Source organism: Neophocaena asiaeorientalis, unplaced genomic scaffold (genome assembly GCF_003031525.2).
Source record: "Neophocaena asiaeorientalis asiaeorientalis breed wild unplaced genomic scaffold, Neophocaena_asiaeorientalis_V1.1 scaffold166, whole genome shotgun sequence".
NCBI classification, from domain to species: Eukaryota; Metazoa; Chordata; class Mammalia; order Artiodactyla; family Phocoenidae; genus Neophocaena; species Neophocaena asiaeorientalis.
In genome coordinates this window covers 1883442-1898283 of record NW_020174933.1, presented here as the reverse complement: position 1 = coordinate 1898283, position 14842 = coordinate 1883442, and the positions used below count along the sequence as shown (strand labels likewise).

Here is a 14842-nt window from a genome sequence, read left to right as displayed (position 1 = left end):
TTGATCACTTAAATTAAAAGCATCACGTGTCCCCACTTCTTCCCGGAAATTACAGAGAGATACAAGGTTATCTTTAAATAGACACAATGCTTATGTGACTCATTTAAACGTTCATAGTTAGACACCCATGCAGGTCACACCCAAAACCCAATCTTCCATGTTGGTCATTGATTCCTTTTTATTCCAGATCTACTGTCAGTGGTCTTTCCCCTAGTTGGGTAGTAAATAAATATCCCTTATTAGAGGAGTATCTATAAAATTCTAAACCACATGGATGAGCCACATTAGAAGATGTTTGACTTTCTTTGGCCACTTTAGCAAACTGTCAGGCTTTCAAATTCTTCTATCTCCTTACCATAGTGACGCTTTCAGATCCTTCAATCCACCACTAGTCTCACTGTCTCCTCCCTTTTAGCCCAGTTATCCTTCTATCTCATATATGTCTTTGCAAGTCCAAATTGTTTAATGAAATAAAGAGTAATTTTTGTGTTTAAATAATTCTGATCACTTAATTTACATGTGCATGAAAATAATGACTTGCCGATTCTTAGAGCTTTTCTCTCTATAAATAGATGTATGAACTAGAAAATTTAGCACACGGTGCATTTAAAGCAGAAATAACTATTGTTGCACATTTCGTTTTGGTATTTATTAAGAAGAAAGTATCTTCACTATTTTTGGTTTTGATTTGTTTTTATTCTTTTGTGTTTGATTTTTAAATTAATTTAGTTTGAGTAAGGCCCTGTGTGTTTATCTGTTTTTGTTTGTTTGGTCTGGTTTGGAGTTGTCATCTTATCAATGTATTAGTTTTGGAACATTGGGTCTTCTATAAAACCAATCTTATTGCAAAAAATAAATTTTCTCCCCTCTGCCATTTGTTGTCTGCTTGCCTTTCTGAAATATTTTAGAATTAACTAATCTCTCTAATTATCTCTGTATATTTTTGTTCTCACAATAGGAAAAAGATTAGCTGCATTTTTCTTCTGGTATCTTAAAGATTATCATTTATACATATGCTAACACTGCTGCTTCGGTATATATCACCTGTGTAATTTTATTTTCTGCTTGGCATTTGAACGTCTAGGTTCAGTAATCAAGTATTTGTCACGCGGTTATTTAATTGGGTTAGCTACCTTCAAGAAAAATCACCAGCAGAATTCTGAACTTACTTAGGTTTTTTGAAAATGGACATCAAGCCAAATGTCTTCATTACTAACCTTTGTGTCGACAGTTAACAACAGCTGGCCTTGAGGGGCCCATCTGGAGAACTCAGAGCCATGACAAATCCCAGCTCCCATTAACTGCATGCCTCTTAATGTCTCACAGAAGTCCTGGGCATTTTCCAGCTGGAAAGTGCCTAAAAATGAGTCAGTTCTCTATCCAAAGTCTGACTTCCCTGTCATGGAATTAGAAATCAATTTCATTTTCCCCTGCAGTTTTTAGCTAATGTACCAGAGGCTCTGAACACAATTCCATTCATCATTCTGAATCACTCTTTACATCAGCTCCCCACAAAGAAATAGTGACCACCCAGGTTTATTTTACTGGGCCTCCTAGCCACTGTCAACCAGATATAGATGAGAGTAACATTTGTGAGTCCCAAATCAGAAATAAGTGATGAGAGGGACCATCCTAATGTGAGAATTAGCTCTGTCTCTCAATATGAGGTTGGTTTGATTAGTTTACTCTTTTTAAAGACACACACAAAAATAATTGCCCAAATTGATTAACACGTTTTCTATTTTATTTCCTTACAAACAGCAAAGCAAAAACAAACTCTCAACTTCTTTCTTTTTCCCCACTTCCTTTTCTTTCGACTACCGTCAATGTACTATTCTCCCTTCCTCAGTCATCACTCATGAGCGTGGTAATTATTAAAAATGAACTGCCTTTTCCTCATTTGCTCCTTTATTTGTTGTTAGCTTTGTGTACAGTCTTGATAGTGAGTTTTTGTGCATTTTTTCCTTTTATAGACCCTTTTAACAAGTAGATTGTTTACTTCCCATCATTATGCATCCTTTTCCTTTTAAAACTTATATATCGAGCTTTCCTTTTTTTTTTTTTCTCATCCTATGAGGATGTGCAGTTATTAACATATTAGACCTGAAGGGGCAACAAGCATTTAAATGATGGTTTTAGATTCGTTTGGTTCTGTTCTTTCATTTAACAGAAGTTCTGGTGGACCCAGTGTTTGCTGCTGTTGTGTAAATGAATGAATGTGTGCAGTAGTCTCCCTGTGGCATTTCTGTCTTGGACATACTGTGGCTTTATGGCTGCACCAAGTGGTGCACGGGAAAATCAGTGCCGATCCAGTGTGTGCTATGAATGGCTGAGTCTCATCTTAGCCATTGGGCTCTGCTACTTCCCCTCCAAGTATTGAGAGATCTGTAGAGTTTTTCTCTATTCTTTGAAAATATCACACATTAAAAACCTTCTACCATAAAAACAGATTTTCATTCTTGAGACCGAATCTAAAGAACTCTAGAAACAGTAGCAAATGTTCACTCTTCAAGTTAGGATAATAACAAAGATGGCATTGGTGTTGCAAAGTAGTCCCTAAAAGACATGACATACGATGGTCATAAAGAAGGGATGAGATTTTTTGAACGGTACCTAGTATGTCAACAGGGCTTCAGAGATTAAGTTGTGCTTTCTGAATACGCACTGTTGCCTTCACCAAAATATCTTTTAGGAGAATATGCAGCGACCACTCATTTGCTGTAATGAATGGCACACTATTTCCCAGATTGAGAACACCTATACTGACTCTATCTTTTGGCATACTTTTGAAATTTCTGTTACACGACCATTCTTTTAAGCTTCTGCAACTATTAAGAAAAGTTTGTACTCTCAAAGGAGAAAGGACATTGGGCATCCCTGTTGAAAAACAGAAAAGGCTGAAAAGTCTAAATCTGTTAGTGATATCCCAGTTTCAAAGCTTAAGGCTTGTGCAGTATAGGCTCAGGACTGAGGAAATAATCCGATAGATCTAAATCTTCATCCTAACCAATTATCTTTATTAAGCTCAATCTCTTCCCGATGATGATAAAATGACCATAAATTATATTGCCATGGAAAATGTATAACTTGAATACATGAACTTTTTCATACCCACAACTTTCCCATGAGGTATTTTTCCTATTTTATAAATAAGGAGAGTGAGGGAGAGAAAGATAACACGGCTTGTCCAGGGTCACACAGCAAAGTGGCAGGGTCAAGGCTGAAATGCAGGCATTCTTCCTGTCTTTAATTTGCCCATTCCACATGCCTACTCCCTTCCCCCCACATCCTTCAGTAGTCTTTGGGGGGCTTATTTTGTGTCCAGCATGTTGGCTGAGGTAGAATTGTTGGTCCCTTAATGTAATGTCTCCTTTCAAAGACACCCATCTATTGCCGATTTTTGCATCCACCGTTGAAGTTTTAATATCACTTTTAAGCTTTTTTTTTTTTTTTTTTTGCTGTACGCGGGCCTCTCACTGTTGTGGCCTCTCCTGCTGCAGAGCACAGGCTCCGGACACACAGGCCCAGCGGCCATGGCTCACGGGCCCAGCCGCTCCGCGGCATGCGGGATCTTCCCAGACCGGGGCACGAACCCGTGTCCCCTGCATCGGCAGGCGGACTCTCAACCACTGCGCCACCAGGGAAGCCCACTTTTAAGCTTTTTATGGTTACACATGACATTCTTCATCTGGTGTTGAGATACCATTAGGGGAATATGTGCTTCTTTAAGCTTTGTATACAGCTGTCCCTCTGTATCCATGAGGGGTTGGTTCCAGGACCCTCCCCTTCCTCCCCCCTCCCCCAGCAGATATCATAATCCACAGATGCTCAAGTCCCTGATATAAAGTGGCATAGCAAGGTCATACCTCTGTATCTGCAGATACAGAAGGACCACTGTATCTGGATCTCAGACTAATTGTTTATATTCTTTTCTCTACACTGTTACTGTCCTGTAGCCCTATCCCACCTTACTAAATTTCCCCCATTTCTACAAAAGCCTGGACCTCCCCCTTGTTTTTGTTTTTTTTTTTTTAAAAAGGTTCTTAAGCAAATGTGTTTAGGGTTGTCACGTGCTCAGTGTTGTCCTCTCTGTATATTTTTTAGTCCTATGTGTTTTCTTTTAACATAGAGTGAAGTTCAAAACCAAAAACCTATATAAATCTTTGAAATTTCATTCCATCCTTGGATTTCTAATTTGTTTTTCCTCAGTACCGTTTAACCTCATTAGTAATTCATGATGAGCTTGAAAGTGCAATTTTCCTTCTTTCAAACGTCTTCTTGGAATATAGTCGAAGCTACTGCATTTGATTTTTGATCATTTTGCAGGGATCCTTGACTTCGTAAGCAAGATGAAATTGCGAAGCTGATCTGATTCCTCAGAAATTGTTTGATTTTCTAAACTGTTATATAAAACATTAATACAAATTAAGCTTCTCAAATTTCCACCTGTAACTGATAACGTGTTGCATTGAGGTTCTTGCCGATATATTTATAGTGACCTCATGAAGTTTATGTGAAGTTGAAGATAAAAGGATTCCTTTTAATTAATTAATGAAAGGGATAATTAAAGCAATCTTTAAATATTGGCTACCCTGATTTTTCGTTAGTGTTTTTAGTGCTTAATTATTTTTTGGCTTTCTCCTGCCCCAGATTTTCAAAGTACTTTCCCAGGTATAATCCAGTGCTAACATCTGGGTTCTGACTATATTTCTTGCAGTTCCTGTGGGTAAACTTTCTCTTCAAGAAAAAGCCTGTAGTTCATGGCACTAAATAGATTGTTTTTTAACATCCTTGCAGTTTTTAAACTTTGAAGCAGTCATTTAAATTTGAGTGGCTATTACGTGCTAGACACTGTCCTAGGCACTGGCGTTCTATAGGAGTCCAGTATTGTGTAGACAGACTTGTAAACGAGCAACTTCAGAACAGTGCCCTCTGTGTAAGAGAGAACTGAGTTGATACTTTGCCAGGGATGGGGAAGTGTCACCATAGACATAACACGTAGCCTGAAGTAGAAGTTTATCTGGTAGATAAGGAAGGCAAAGAAAGGCATTCCAGTGGAAGGAATTAGCATCAGCGTATGCAAAGTTTAAGGTACAAAACATATCAGAGGACAGTAACCAACCTGGTGCGGTTGAAGGGAAATGAACCCCCAGAAGATGGAAAGATCGTTTGTGAGAGGCGCTGAAGGACCTTCTTTGCTCTTCCCAGGCATTTGTACTTTCTTTCTGAGACCCTGGAGAGCCATTAAAGAAATAACACTTAAGTGCTACATGATGTTTTGTGTGATGATCCGCCTGGAATTAAATTCCTACATTCACTGTTCAAAGTGCTTCCAGTAGAACCTAATCACCCTAAAAGGCACAGATCTCTCCTTTCTCAGTAATGCTAGTGTATTAAATAGGCATGGAGCTCTCCAAAGGTAGTGGTCACCACCATTTCCTTCACGGCAGCTGGGGAACTCTGCTTAACGGTAGATTGCAGGGAATTCTTCAGAGTATGCTTTCCATAATTACTGTTACAGGAGTCAGTCTGTTTGTCAGGAAGAGTGTTATAATTGGATTGCCTATAGCTGCTGTTGTCAGCACCAGGGTGTAAGATGGGTGTCCCATGTGAAGACACGGAGATCAGTTAGGATGCTGGTGGATGGAATGGGTGAAGGACATTAAGGATTTCAGTTAGAGTAATGACAACTGAAAGGCACTAAGAGAAGGCTACAAGAAGATGCTGAATATTAGATATAGGATGGATAAACAACAAGGTCCTACTGTACAGCACAGGGAACTACATGCAATACCCTGTGATAAACCATAACAGAAAAGAATGTATATATATATATATCTGAGTCTCTTTGCTGTACAACAGAAATTAATACAACATTGTAAATCAACTATACTTCAGTAAAAAAAAGAAAGAAAAAAAAGAGACGGCTATAAGAGAAACAATATGCAAATCATGTTTGAAAGCAAAAGATTTCTTCCCCCACAGCTAACCTATAACTTTAATTCTGTTTTCCATCGGTCACACCTAACTTTTTTCACACACAGTGTTCATTGGTATTATCTAGGAATGCATTTTATACACTGGTGTCAGGTTGTTACCTTAGATTAAATACATGTACTTAATGGAATTATGAATGATTTATCATATTCACAACCCACCAGTATTCTATATTTTGGAAATCTAAAGGTTGTTTTTTAATGACTGCGTGCCATTAAAACTTCACATTTATTCCTACTGTGTTCTGCATATTTCAAAGCAACTGTACTTGTTTGGACCAATTTGATTCTCCCAGCAGCCCTATGAATTCAGGAAGTCAGGAGACTGTTAATTTCCATATCAAAATGATGAAACAAAGACTCAGAAAGGTGAATTGACTTTTCTAAAGCCACATGTCTAGAATATGGTTTTCCTTGGGTTCTAAAATTCATAAAAACAAGTTAGGAGTTCACAATTTAAATAATGTACAATAAGTGTAATGATCGTTAGAGATTGATTGCTGGTGTGAGCTCTATGAAGTGTAGAAACTATGGCACACTGGATCCAGAAGGACCATACAATATCGAAATTACCTGTTTATTGCCTGACTGTGACCTTCTTGAGGTTAGGGATTGTGTCCATTGGTCTTTTTTGTCCCTAGCACCTCACAAGGTGCCTAGCATATAGGAGACTGTGAATGTTTGCTGAAGTTTACTGAATTCAAGTCCTTTACTTGTTAATAGCTGTAGGACAGTAGTCAAGTTACTTAATTTCTCGGTTGTTTACCAAACCACAAAATGGGATCGTATCACCTCATTTGTAGGATTTTTGTAAACCTGAAATGAAATGATGAGAAAATATATCTAGCACAATGCCTAGCACACCGTAGTCACTAACTAAATGTTAATCGTAAATCCATTTCAGAGTTCGTTAGTGGAGCTGTAATATTATTCAAGCAGCCATATTTAGACTATTTAAGCAATGATATTAAAACTACCCACATGGAATCAAATACCTGACTTTTCACTATTTAAAACTATTTTTAACCTTTATCCTTCAGTGTTTTCATATACAAAATAAATATTTAAGTCCTCTAAAGATTAGTAAGTAATCAGAATTATTTCCTCCATGGCAATGGGGGGCTCTTGAGAGCTGTTTAACAATAGATTACAGGGAATTATTTGATGCAGCCAGTGTCATGTTTCATGCTACTCACCCTTTTATCTCTGCATCATTAGAGATGCTGACCCTACAGCGATGGGGATCTTAGTCTTCTGGAATCAATTGTTTATATATATATTAGTCTTTTTATTTATTTCATTAATTTTAGAACACTTATTGATAATTAATTATTAACAGTTAAATCAAGCTTTGCCTGGAGATAAGTCTGCAGACTTTGAGCTATATCCATGGATATTCTAAGTAAAAATTCTAAGTAAGAACAACTGTTTTTATTGAACTTAAACACTTGTGTACTTTTCTATTAGTTGGATAAACCGATTGTGAGTAGAAAAGCCTTTAAAGGTGTGTTAACTTTATTAGATCTCTAAATGAGGAATTACTTTTTATTGGTAGCTTGAACAGATAAGGTGTACCTAATATTATTTCCAGGTGAAAACTTACATTTTTGAAAATATTTGGTCCATTAAAATTAAGGTGGCTTTTTGAAAATATAAACACATGTAATACCTATGTTCACATGACTGTATTTCTCATGTAGGCACGTTGTTCCCATCTTTATTTAGTGTCATTACCGCTGCTACTAATAATATTAACCTCTCCACAATTGATAAAAAATGGTCATATAGATTGTGCAGAGCCAGTGAGGTAGACAGCGTACGCTTTACATTCATTTTATAGGTGAGAAAACTGAGGCACAAAGAACGAACTCATCATCACAACAGTATTGAAATAGCTCTCCCTTTATTACAGCGTTAGAAATTATAAGCCCCTTATAATTAAAAGTAAAACCAAAGGAATGCCCTTCACACCATCTACATTTGGCCATCATGCAGCTATTGCAAATAATATTTTTAAAATGTAAGAGCACTTTCAACTACATTTTACTCCATTTTGTTATTTATTATCAACCTTAGTTTCCATCTTACAATGGAATTTCTTTTGCCTACATCACAAAATAGACTGTTGCTCGTGTACCTTCTGCAGACATAAAGCCATCATCCATCTCTGTTCCTGCACTGCCTACATGCAGCATGGGCAATGGCAGCATTTTAATCAGGTAGTAATGTGTTCATTAAGCAAGAGCACCTTAGTGGATACGATAACCTGGTGTCAACTGATGGTAAATGAAGTCCTGACCTGCCCCTCCCCCCCCACCCCGACCTTCCCTCTTGTTCTGCTGTGTGCAGCGTGTCCTATGTAAGAAGTTACTCGTATGTGTTTCGGTATACAGTCCGGAAAATACTGTGCATGCCAACAGAAAAAAAACCTTATGTTATAAATCAATGTGCATCGTACAGAGCATTTTCAAGCACACTGGTAGACTACGTGTTAATTTATTTGTGTTAACTTTTCTGAACACTTTCTACCAAGGGTTACTTACTCCACATTGAATATGTGAACATTGGAAGTATGTCCGTGGTTTTATTGATTCAATTTTCTGAAAAGCGAAAAAACCAAAACAAAACATTTTAGATGGGTTCACAAGGAGTCAATAAGTCTGTTTAACTAACTCATAACAGTTTGATTTAAATAGCATTTTAAAGTATCTTCATGAAATGATACTAGGTGTAATCAATGAAGAGTTTAGCTTATTAGCCTAGGCTGTTTCCTTTTTTCCTATCCTGTCATGAACGTGAACATGGAGGAATGGGCTTATCAGCCATGTATTGAGATTCAAAACAATGTGCATTAAACACATGAAACTTGCCACATCGCATTTGTAGACGTGGTGATCTTAATTTGGTCACCAAATATAATATCTTGCAGGCCAACAGGGAAACCAGTACAGTGATTTTATGTACTTCTTTTAATGTTTATATTAGTTTTCAAAATGGTTTTGCTTCCTAACCCTCCCATTATATGAAGCCTCTCACTTTGAAAGTCACAGACTGCAGACTGGTAAGTCCATCAACTCTGTCATTATGATCATTCATAATTTTAGTTCCAGTAAACACATGATCATTGCATAGTTTTCTTTCTCAGCCCAAAGTATTTCCAGTCTGAAAAGTTACTATTATTTTTTTAAATACATGAGTATATTCATTCACTTGCCAAACAACATTTCTTTTTTTTTTTTTTTGGTCATTTTGCTTTCTAAACAAATTGAGATTCCAGAGCATACACTCATAATGTTGACAGTGTTTTTTTCACGGACACTCTATGCTTTTAAAATCAGCTTTCATTGGTGTGGTGCCTGTTCTTTGTTTGTTTCCTTCTTTGTGTTTTTGCTTTCAAAGTAACTTGTGATCAAGATACATTTAAATTGAAATGTAGATGAAAGATCGGAACCCTTTTCTGAGGCTTCATCCTTGCCCCACATGTATAGTTAGTGTTGAAATGATGCAGAGCACCTCCTGTGGCACTGAGATGTCCTCCTTTTCACATTTCTTTGTTAGATTTAGCTCTCCTAGCAGGAGCCAGCGAAGTTTATCCTTTGGTTTCGTATTTAGAATTAGGTCTGCTTGTCAGTTCCTCCTCTGGAAGGAATGCTCCAACCAATAAGCTCTCTACTTAGACAAGCTCATGAGAGAGTTAAGTGAAATGAGTTAAAAAACATTTTCCAGTCATCCAGAGTTTTCACAAAAGTCCCTTAAGATCAGATAGATTAATATTTGAATAAAAGAAACTCTTGGTCCTGTTTTACGTATGTACTGAATACTTCTGCATTGAATCATTTGGTCGGACTCTGGGAACAAAGCAGACTTAACTTCCACATTTGTTAAGAGACGCAGAGATCATTCCTACACAAATCTTACCAAAAAGGAAAAAAAGAAAGATAGAAAGAAAGAAAAAAAAAGTTTAAGTCTCTAATCTCTTCAGGTTGTTTCTAAAATGTTGCCAAACCCATGCTGCTACTTTTAACAGAGAGATATCTGAGTTTTTAAGATCCAAGTGTTCTTTTCTTACCAAGAAAAAGTGCATCTATCTGTCAAGCGCATGATCTTATGAGCTTCAGATAGAAAAGTGGCTATGATTTGTGACTGTTTCGGGTTCAGAACGATGCTACATCGACATGCAAGTTTGATGGAGGTGGGGATAGAAAGGGAGGGCGAGGCTAAGGTGGTTGATAACATTGGGTTCCTCTGGACTTCCTGCAGGAGAAAAGGTTCTGCAGGATGGCGAATTCACCTGTGACCTCTTCCGCTTCTTGCAGCTGCTTTGTGAGGGACACAACTCAGGTTTGTGAGACCCCAGACCATCAGTGGTACCCAGGAATAAGCATTTTGAAGCAGTAATAGGAGTCTGTTGGTTCCAGTTATGCTTCTTCCCTTGGGTCAAGAAACAGTTCTTGAACATTGCCTGCTGCGTAGGCGCTAGGAAATTTTCTGTATTGCATTGCCTCTTTCAAAGTCCTTTGCTAGCCCTTTCATTTAATTCTTTTTTTTCCTTTAATTAATTAATTTATTTATTTATTTTTGGCTGCACTGGGTCTTCGTTGCCGCGCACGGGCTTTCTCTGGTTGCGGCGAGTGGGGGCTACTCTTTGTTGCGGTGCAAAGGCGTCTCATTGTGGTGGCTTCTCTTGTTGCAGGACACAGGCTCTAGGGTGCGTGGGCTTCAGTAGTTGTGGCTCGTGGGCTCTAGCGCACAGGCTCAGTAGTTGTGGCACGCGGGATCAGTAGTTGTGGCGCACAGGCTTAGTTGCTCCGCGGCATGTGGGATCTTCCCGGACCGGGGCTTGAACCTGTGTCCCCTGAATTGGCAGGCGGATTCCTAGCCGCTGCGCCACCAGCGAAGTCCCTCACTTAATTCTTATTAGTTGTTCTCATGCTAGAGAAGACAGCTGATAGGTGAAGAAAGTTGTAGATCAGATAGATAGCTATAGAGACATATGTAACTCTGTTTCTTTTTTTACCACTTATCTTATTGGGGGAATCTGCTTCATTGTGTAACTTTGCATGATGTATTTACAGTCACTGTTTATATATCTGGTTCTCCACCAAGCTTGTGTATCCGTGAAGGCAGGAACTTGATCTTGATTTTTGCTTCCCCAGCACTTAACACAGTACTAAGGAATAAAGGATTATGGAATAAATCATTTAATTACTCCGTCCTACAGGATGGAAGTTGTTTTCAGTCATTCACATGCCCAGAGCCCTAGAGCTAGGAATCAAGAAACAGGTGTTAGCAACCTCTTAGATGAAATTTGAATATTGATATTCTGTGAAGCACCTAGATTTGTTTTTGAGGTACTCACTTTGTATGGAAAATATAAATTATTCAATATTAAAACTATCAGATACAACAGTGTACGTAGCCATGGTGATTTTGCTGGAGACATCATTTGCTTTTGGAGTGATTCAAAGAACTCATTTTACATTTTTGAATGCGCTTTAATAACATCTTTTGATCTTATGTAGATTTTCAAAATTATCTGAGAACTCAGACTGGCAATAATACGACTGTCAACATAATCATCTCTACCGTAGACTACCTACTGAGAGTTCAGGTACGTTGCTTTACGTTAGTAACAAATTAAGGGGTTGGTTGGTTGGCAAGATATGGTGGAGTTGTGAAACTGACATGTTGAAATGTGTTTTGATTTATGAGGTCAGAATTTGTAGAGACATTTTGTCTTTGATCACAGTCTTTCCCCAAGTCTTAGGTTGAAACTGCCACTATTGTCTTTGCCTCTGATCCTGGCTCTTACTTGGCTTATTTTCTTTCTATAAGTGGGAATATTTTTTTCCTACAGTTTTTAGCTTGATGGCATTTTAAATTCCTTTTCAATTTGTAAAGCATGAACATGCTCTGTTCCTTCCTCTACAGTTGATAGATAAATAGGAGAAGGTTATTTTGAACGTTACTAAAAATGGGAAAGAAAGGCTTTCAAACTACTTACCATACACTTAAATTTAACAGCATAAGGTTAGTTCTTTTCAGCTCTTGAAATATTTGCATTAATTTAAAAATTCAGCTTAACACGTCATCACTTAAAAGTATCCTTGATAGTGTAGTAATGTTTTACACATTACTAGAACCGAATCTGAAGGTGTAGGCCTCTTAAGTAATAAGATTTTATATAACTTTTTTTCCCTCACTTTATTTGTAAGGAAGTCAGGTATAGTACTTTTAAAAACTGCAAATTCAAACTCTGTTTCTCCCTTAATCTTTGCATATGTAAAAGCACAGCACTCTTACTTAAAGCTTAATGAGAAAAAAGTCCATTTTTGAAGCAAATATATCAAGAAGCATTGCTGAAAATATATTTGTGATTTTCAAAATCATGTCTCAAAACCTAAATGGTAGCCCAAATGGTATTATTCATTTAGGCAACTAAAGTTCCTTCACAATATAAGTTATTGTTGAATATATCCTGTTTGGAAAGATTGATCTTATTTAGATGTTTGTTTACAGTTGTTGTCAGTATTTATAAGGAGTCCAACGAGTTTCTTCACGGGCAGTTACACAAGCCAGGAACATCCTGGAATTCTCATCAAAGAAATGTTATTGGCTTTGTTGGAGAAAAAGGAGACCAAATGTCTGGAACCCAGAAATATTGTTCTGTGATTTGTCTGATTTCTGTGCTCACATAGTAAACACCTAACTGCTCTATGGATAAATATGCATTAATGTTATGAATCCTTATGTTTGTGAAGTTCGAGGTCATCAGAGACAGAAAGTCATTTTAAAAGCTAAGGTTTCTACTTCTAATCTTCCCTCCAGTTGTTATATATATCTAGGGAGGATGTCACCACATTTTATGTTTAGGAAAATCATTGATAACAGTACTTACCTTGCAGATATTTTTGTTTGCTTCCAATCTGTTATGTAAATTGATTTCCTATTACTGAGTCCAGAACTGGACAGGTCTTTGGTAGCTTCAGATGGTGCCTTAATCCTCTCATGTCTCTTTTCCAGGAATCAATCAGTGACTTCTATTGGTATTACTCTGGGAAAGATGTCATTGATGAACAGGGACAAAGGAATTTCTCCAAAGCGATTCAAGTAGCAAAACAAGTCTTTAACACGCTTACAGAGTATATTCAGGTAAACCTTTAAACATTTCTGTTATTTGAAGAAGGAAAGAAAGAGAGAAAAGAGAGTCAACTGGTTAGCATTGAATTCCTTGGAAAAATGCAATATGCCTAAAGTATTTTCCTGCTCTCATCCACATGCTTACTGACCCCTTCCATAGATTCTTAGCCAATTGGCCATTTAAAATACTCACTTGAGATGTGAATTTATATGGAATGAACCTGCTTTACCACTTGGCAGGTTGGGATATCATGAACTCCTTCAAGACATGAACCATGATGTTGACTGTGTCATACTTCCAGGGTCTGGTATATATATTAAGCACTCAATAAATCTTAAGGAAGGAGGGGAGAGAAGAAGTGAAGGAGAGAGGGCAGAGTTGTAAACCACTTTTTATAGTATTCCAGTGAAAATAAGGAAGAAGTTGCATAGAAACTTTATGAAAAAGAAAAGAGCATTTAAAAACTTCATTTTAATATATGTATGTGTGTATTGTTGACTGAAAAAAAATGTGCAGCCTAGGAGTTGAGAATTATGTTTTATCTAGAGGACTTACTGAGGACTTAAGCCTGAGATGCAGCCTCTCAGATAGCTTTGAGGGACTGCTCCGAAAAGGTGAGGGAGGCTATATAGGATATATTGGGTTTTTTGGCGAAAACAAACAAACAACAACAAAAAAAAAACAGGGAATCCGAACGTCAAAAGATTACTGTTAATTAAAGAGAATCAAACATCTTAAGTTAATGAATTTAGTGCTTTTCTGTGTATGGGAATGTATGGGATGATGCAAGAATCTGGGCTCATTGAAATCATTCCTTTGATGGGAACCTTAAATACCTAGGGCCAGTATCCTGCATTTCTCCATCCTGAATCCCCTCAGGGTGCACAGTCAGGGGGCAGCTGCAGTAGCTGATGTCTTGATGGCGGCAACATCCTTTGTTTACTGAAACGGCAGGCAACATTCTTTGTCCAGAGTATATTTACACACATATCTGTGTGTGTGTATATATAAAATTATATAACATGATAATGTATATAATATAGGTAAAATTCCAAATTCCATGAATAATATACCTTTTTTTTTTCACCTTGATTTGCGTTCTATTCTTCTTGGGGTAGACTTCTAGTCTTTTTTTTTTTTTTTTTTACATCTTTATTACAATATAATGGCTTTACAATGATGTGCTAGTTTCTGCTTTATAACAAAGTGAATCAGTTATACATATGTTCCCATATATCTTCCCTCTTGCGTCTCCCTCCCTCCCACCCTCCCTATCCCATTTTGAATTATGGTTTTCTCAGGGTATATGCCCAGTAGTGGGATTGCTGGGTCATATGGTACTTCTATTTGTAGTTTTTGAAGGAACCACCATACTATTCTCCACAGTAGCTGTACCAATTTACATTCCCACCAGCAGTGCAAGAGTGTTCACTTTCTCCACACCCTCTCCAGCATTTATTGTTTCTTGATTTTTTGATGATGGCCATTCTGACTGGTGTGACATGATATCTCATTGTAGTTTTGATTTGCATTTCTCTAATGATTAATGATGTTGAGCATTCTTTCATGTGTTTGTTGGCAGTCTGTATATCTTCTTTGGAGAAATGTCTATTTAGGTCTTCTGCCCACTTTTGGATTGGGTTGTTTGTTTTTTAGGTCTTTAATCCATTTTGAGCTTATTTTTTTGTATGGTGTTAGGGAGTGA

The 14842-nt window shown here is 37.4% G+C and overlaps 1 protein-coding gene across 1 annotated transcript in view; it reads left to right on the top strand.

Moving 5' to 3' along the window:
- Positions 1–14842, top strand: part of RYR2 (ryanodine receptor 2) — a 510734-nt gene that overhangs the window by 436580 nt on the left and 59312 nt on the right. The window contains exons 86-88 of the mRNA XM_024761485.1: positions 10257–10337; positions 11519–11607; positions 13020–13148. Coding sequence (XP_024617253.1) covers positions 10257–10337; positions 11519–11607; positions 13020–13148 — 299 coding nt within the window. The remainder of the gene's footprint in view (positions 1–10256; positions 10338–11518; positions 11608–13019; positions 13149–14842) is intronic.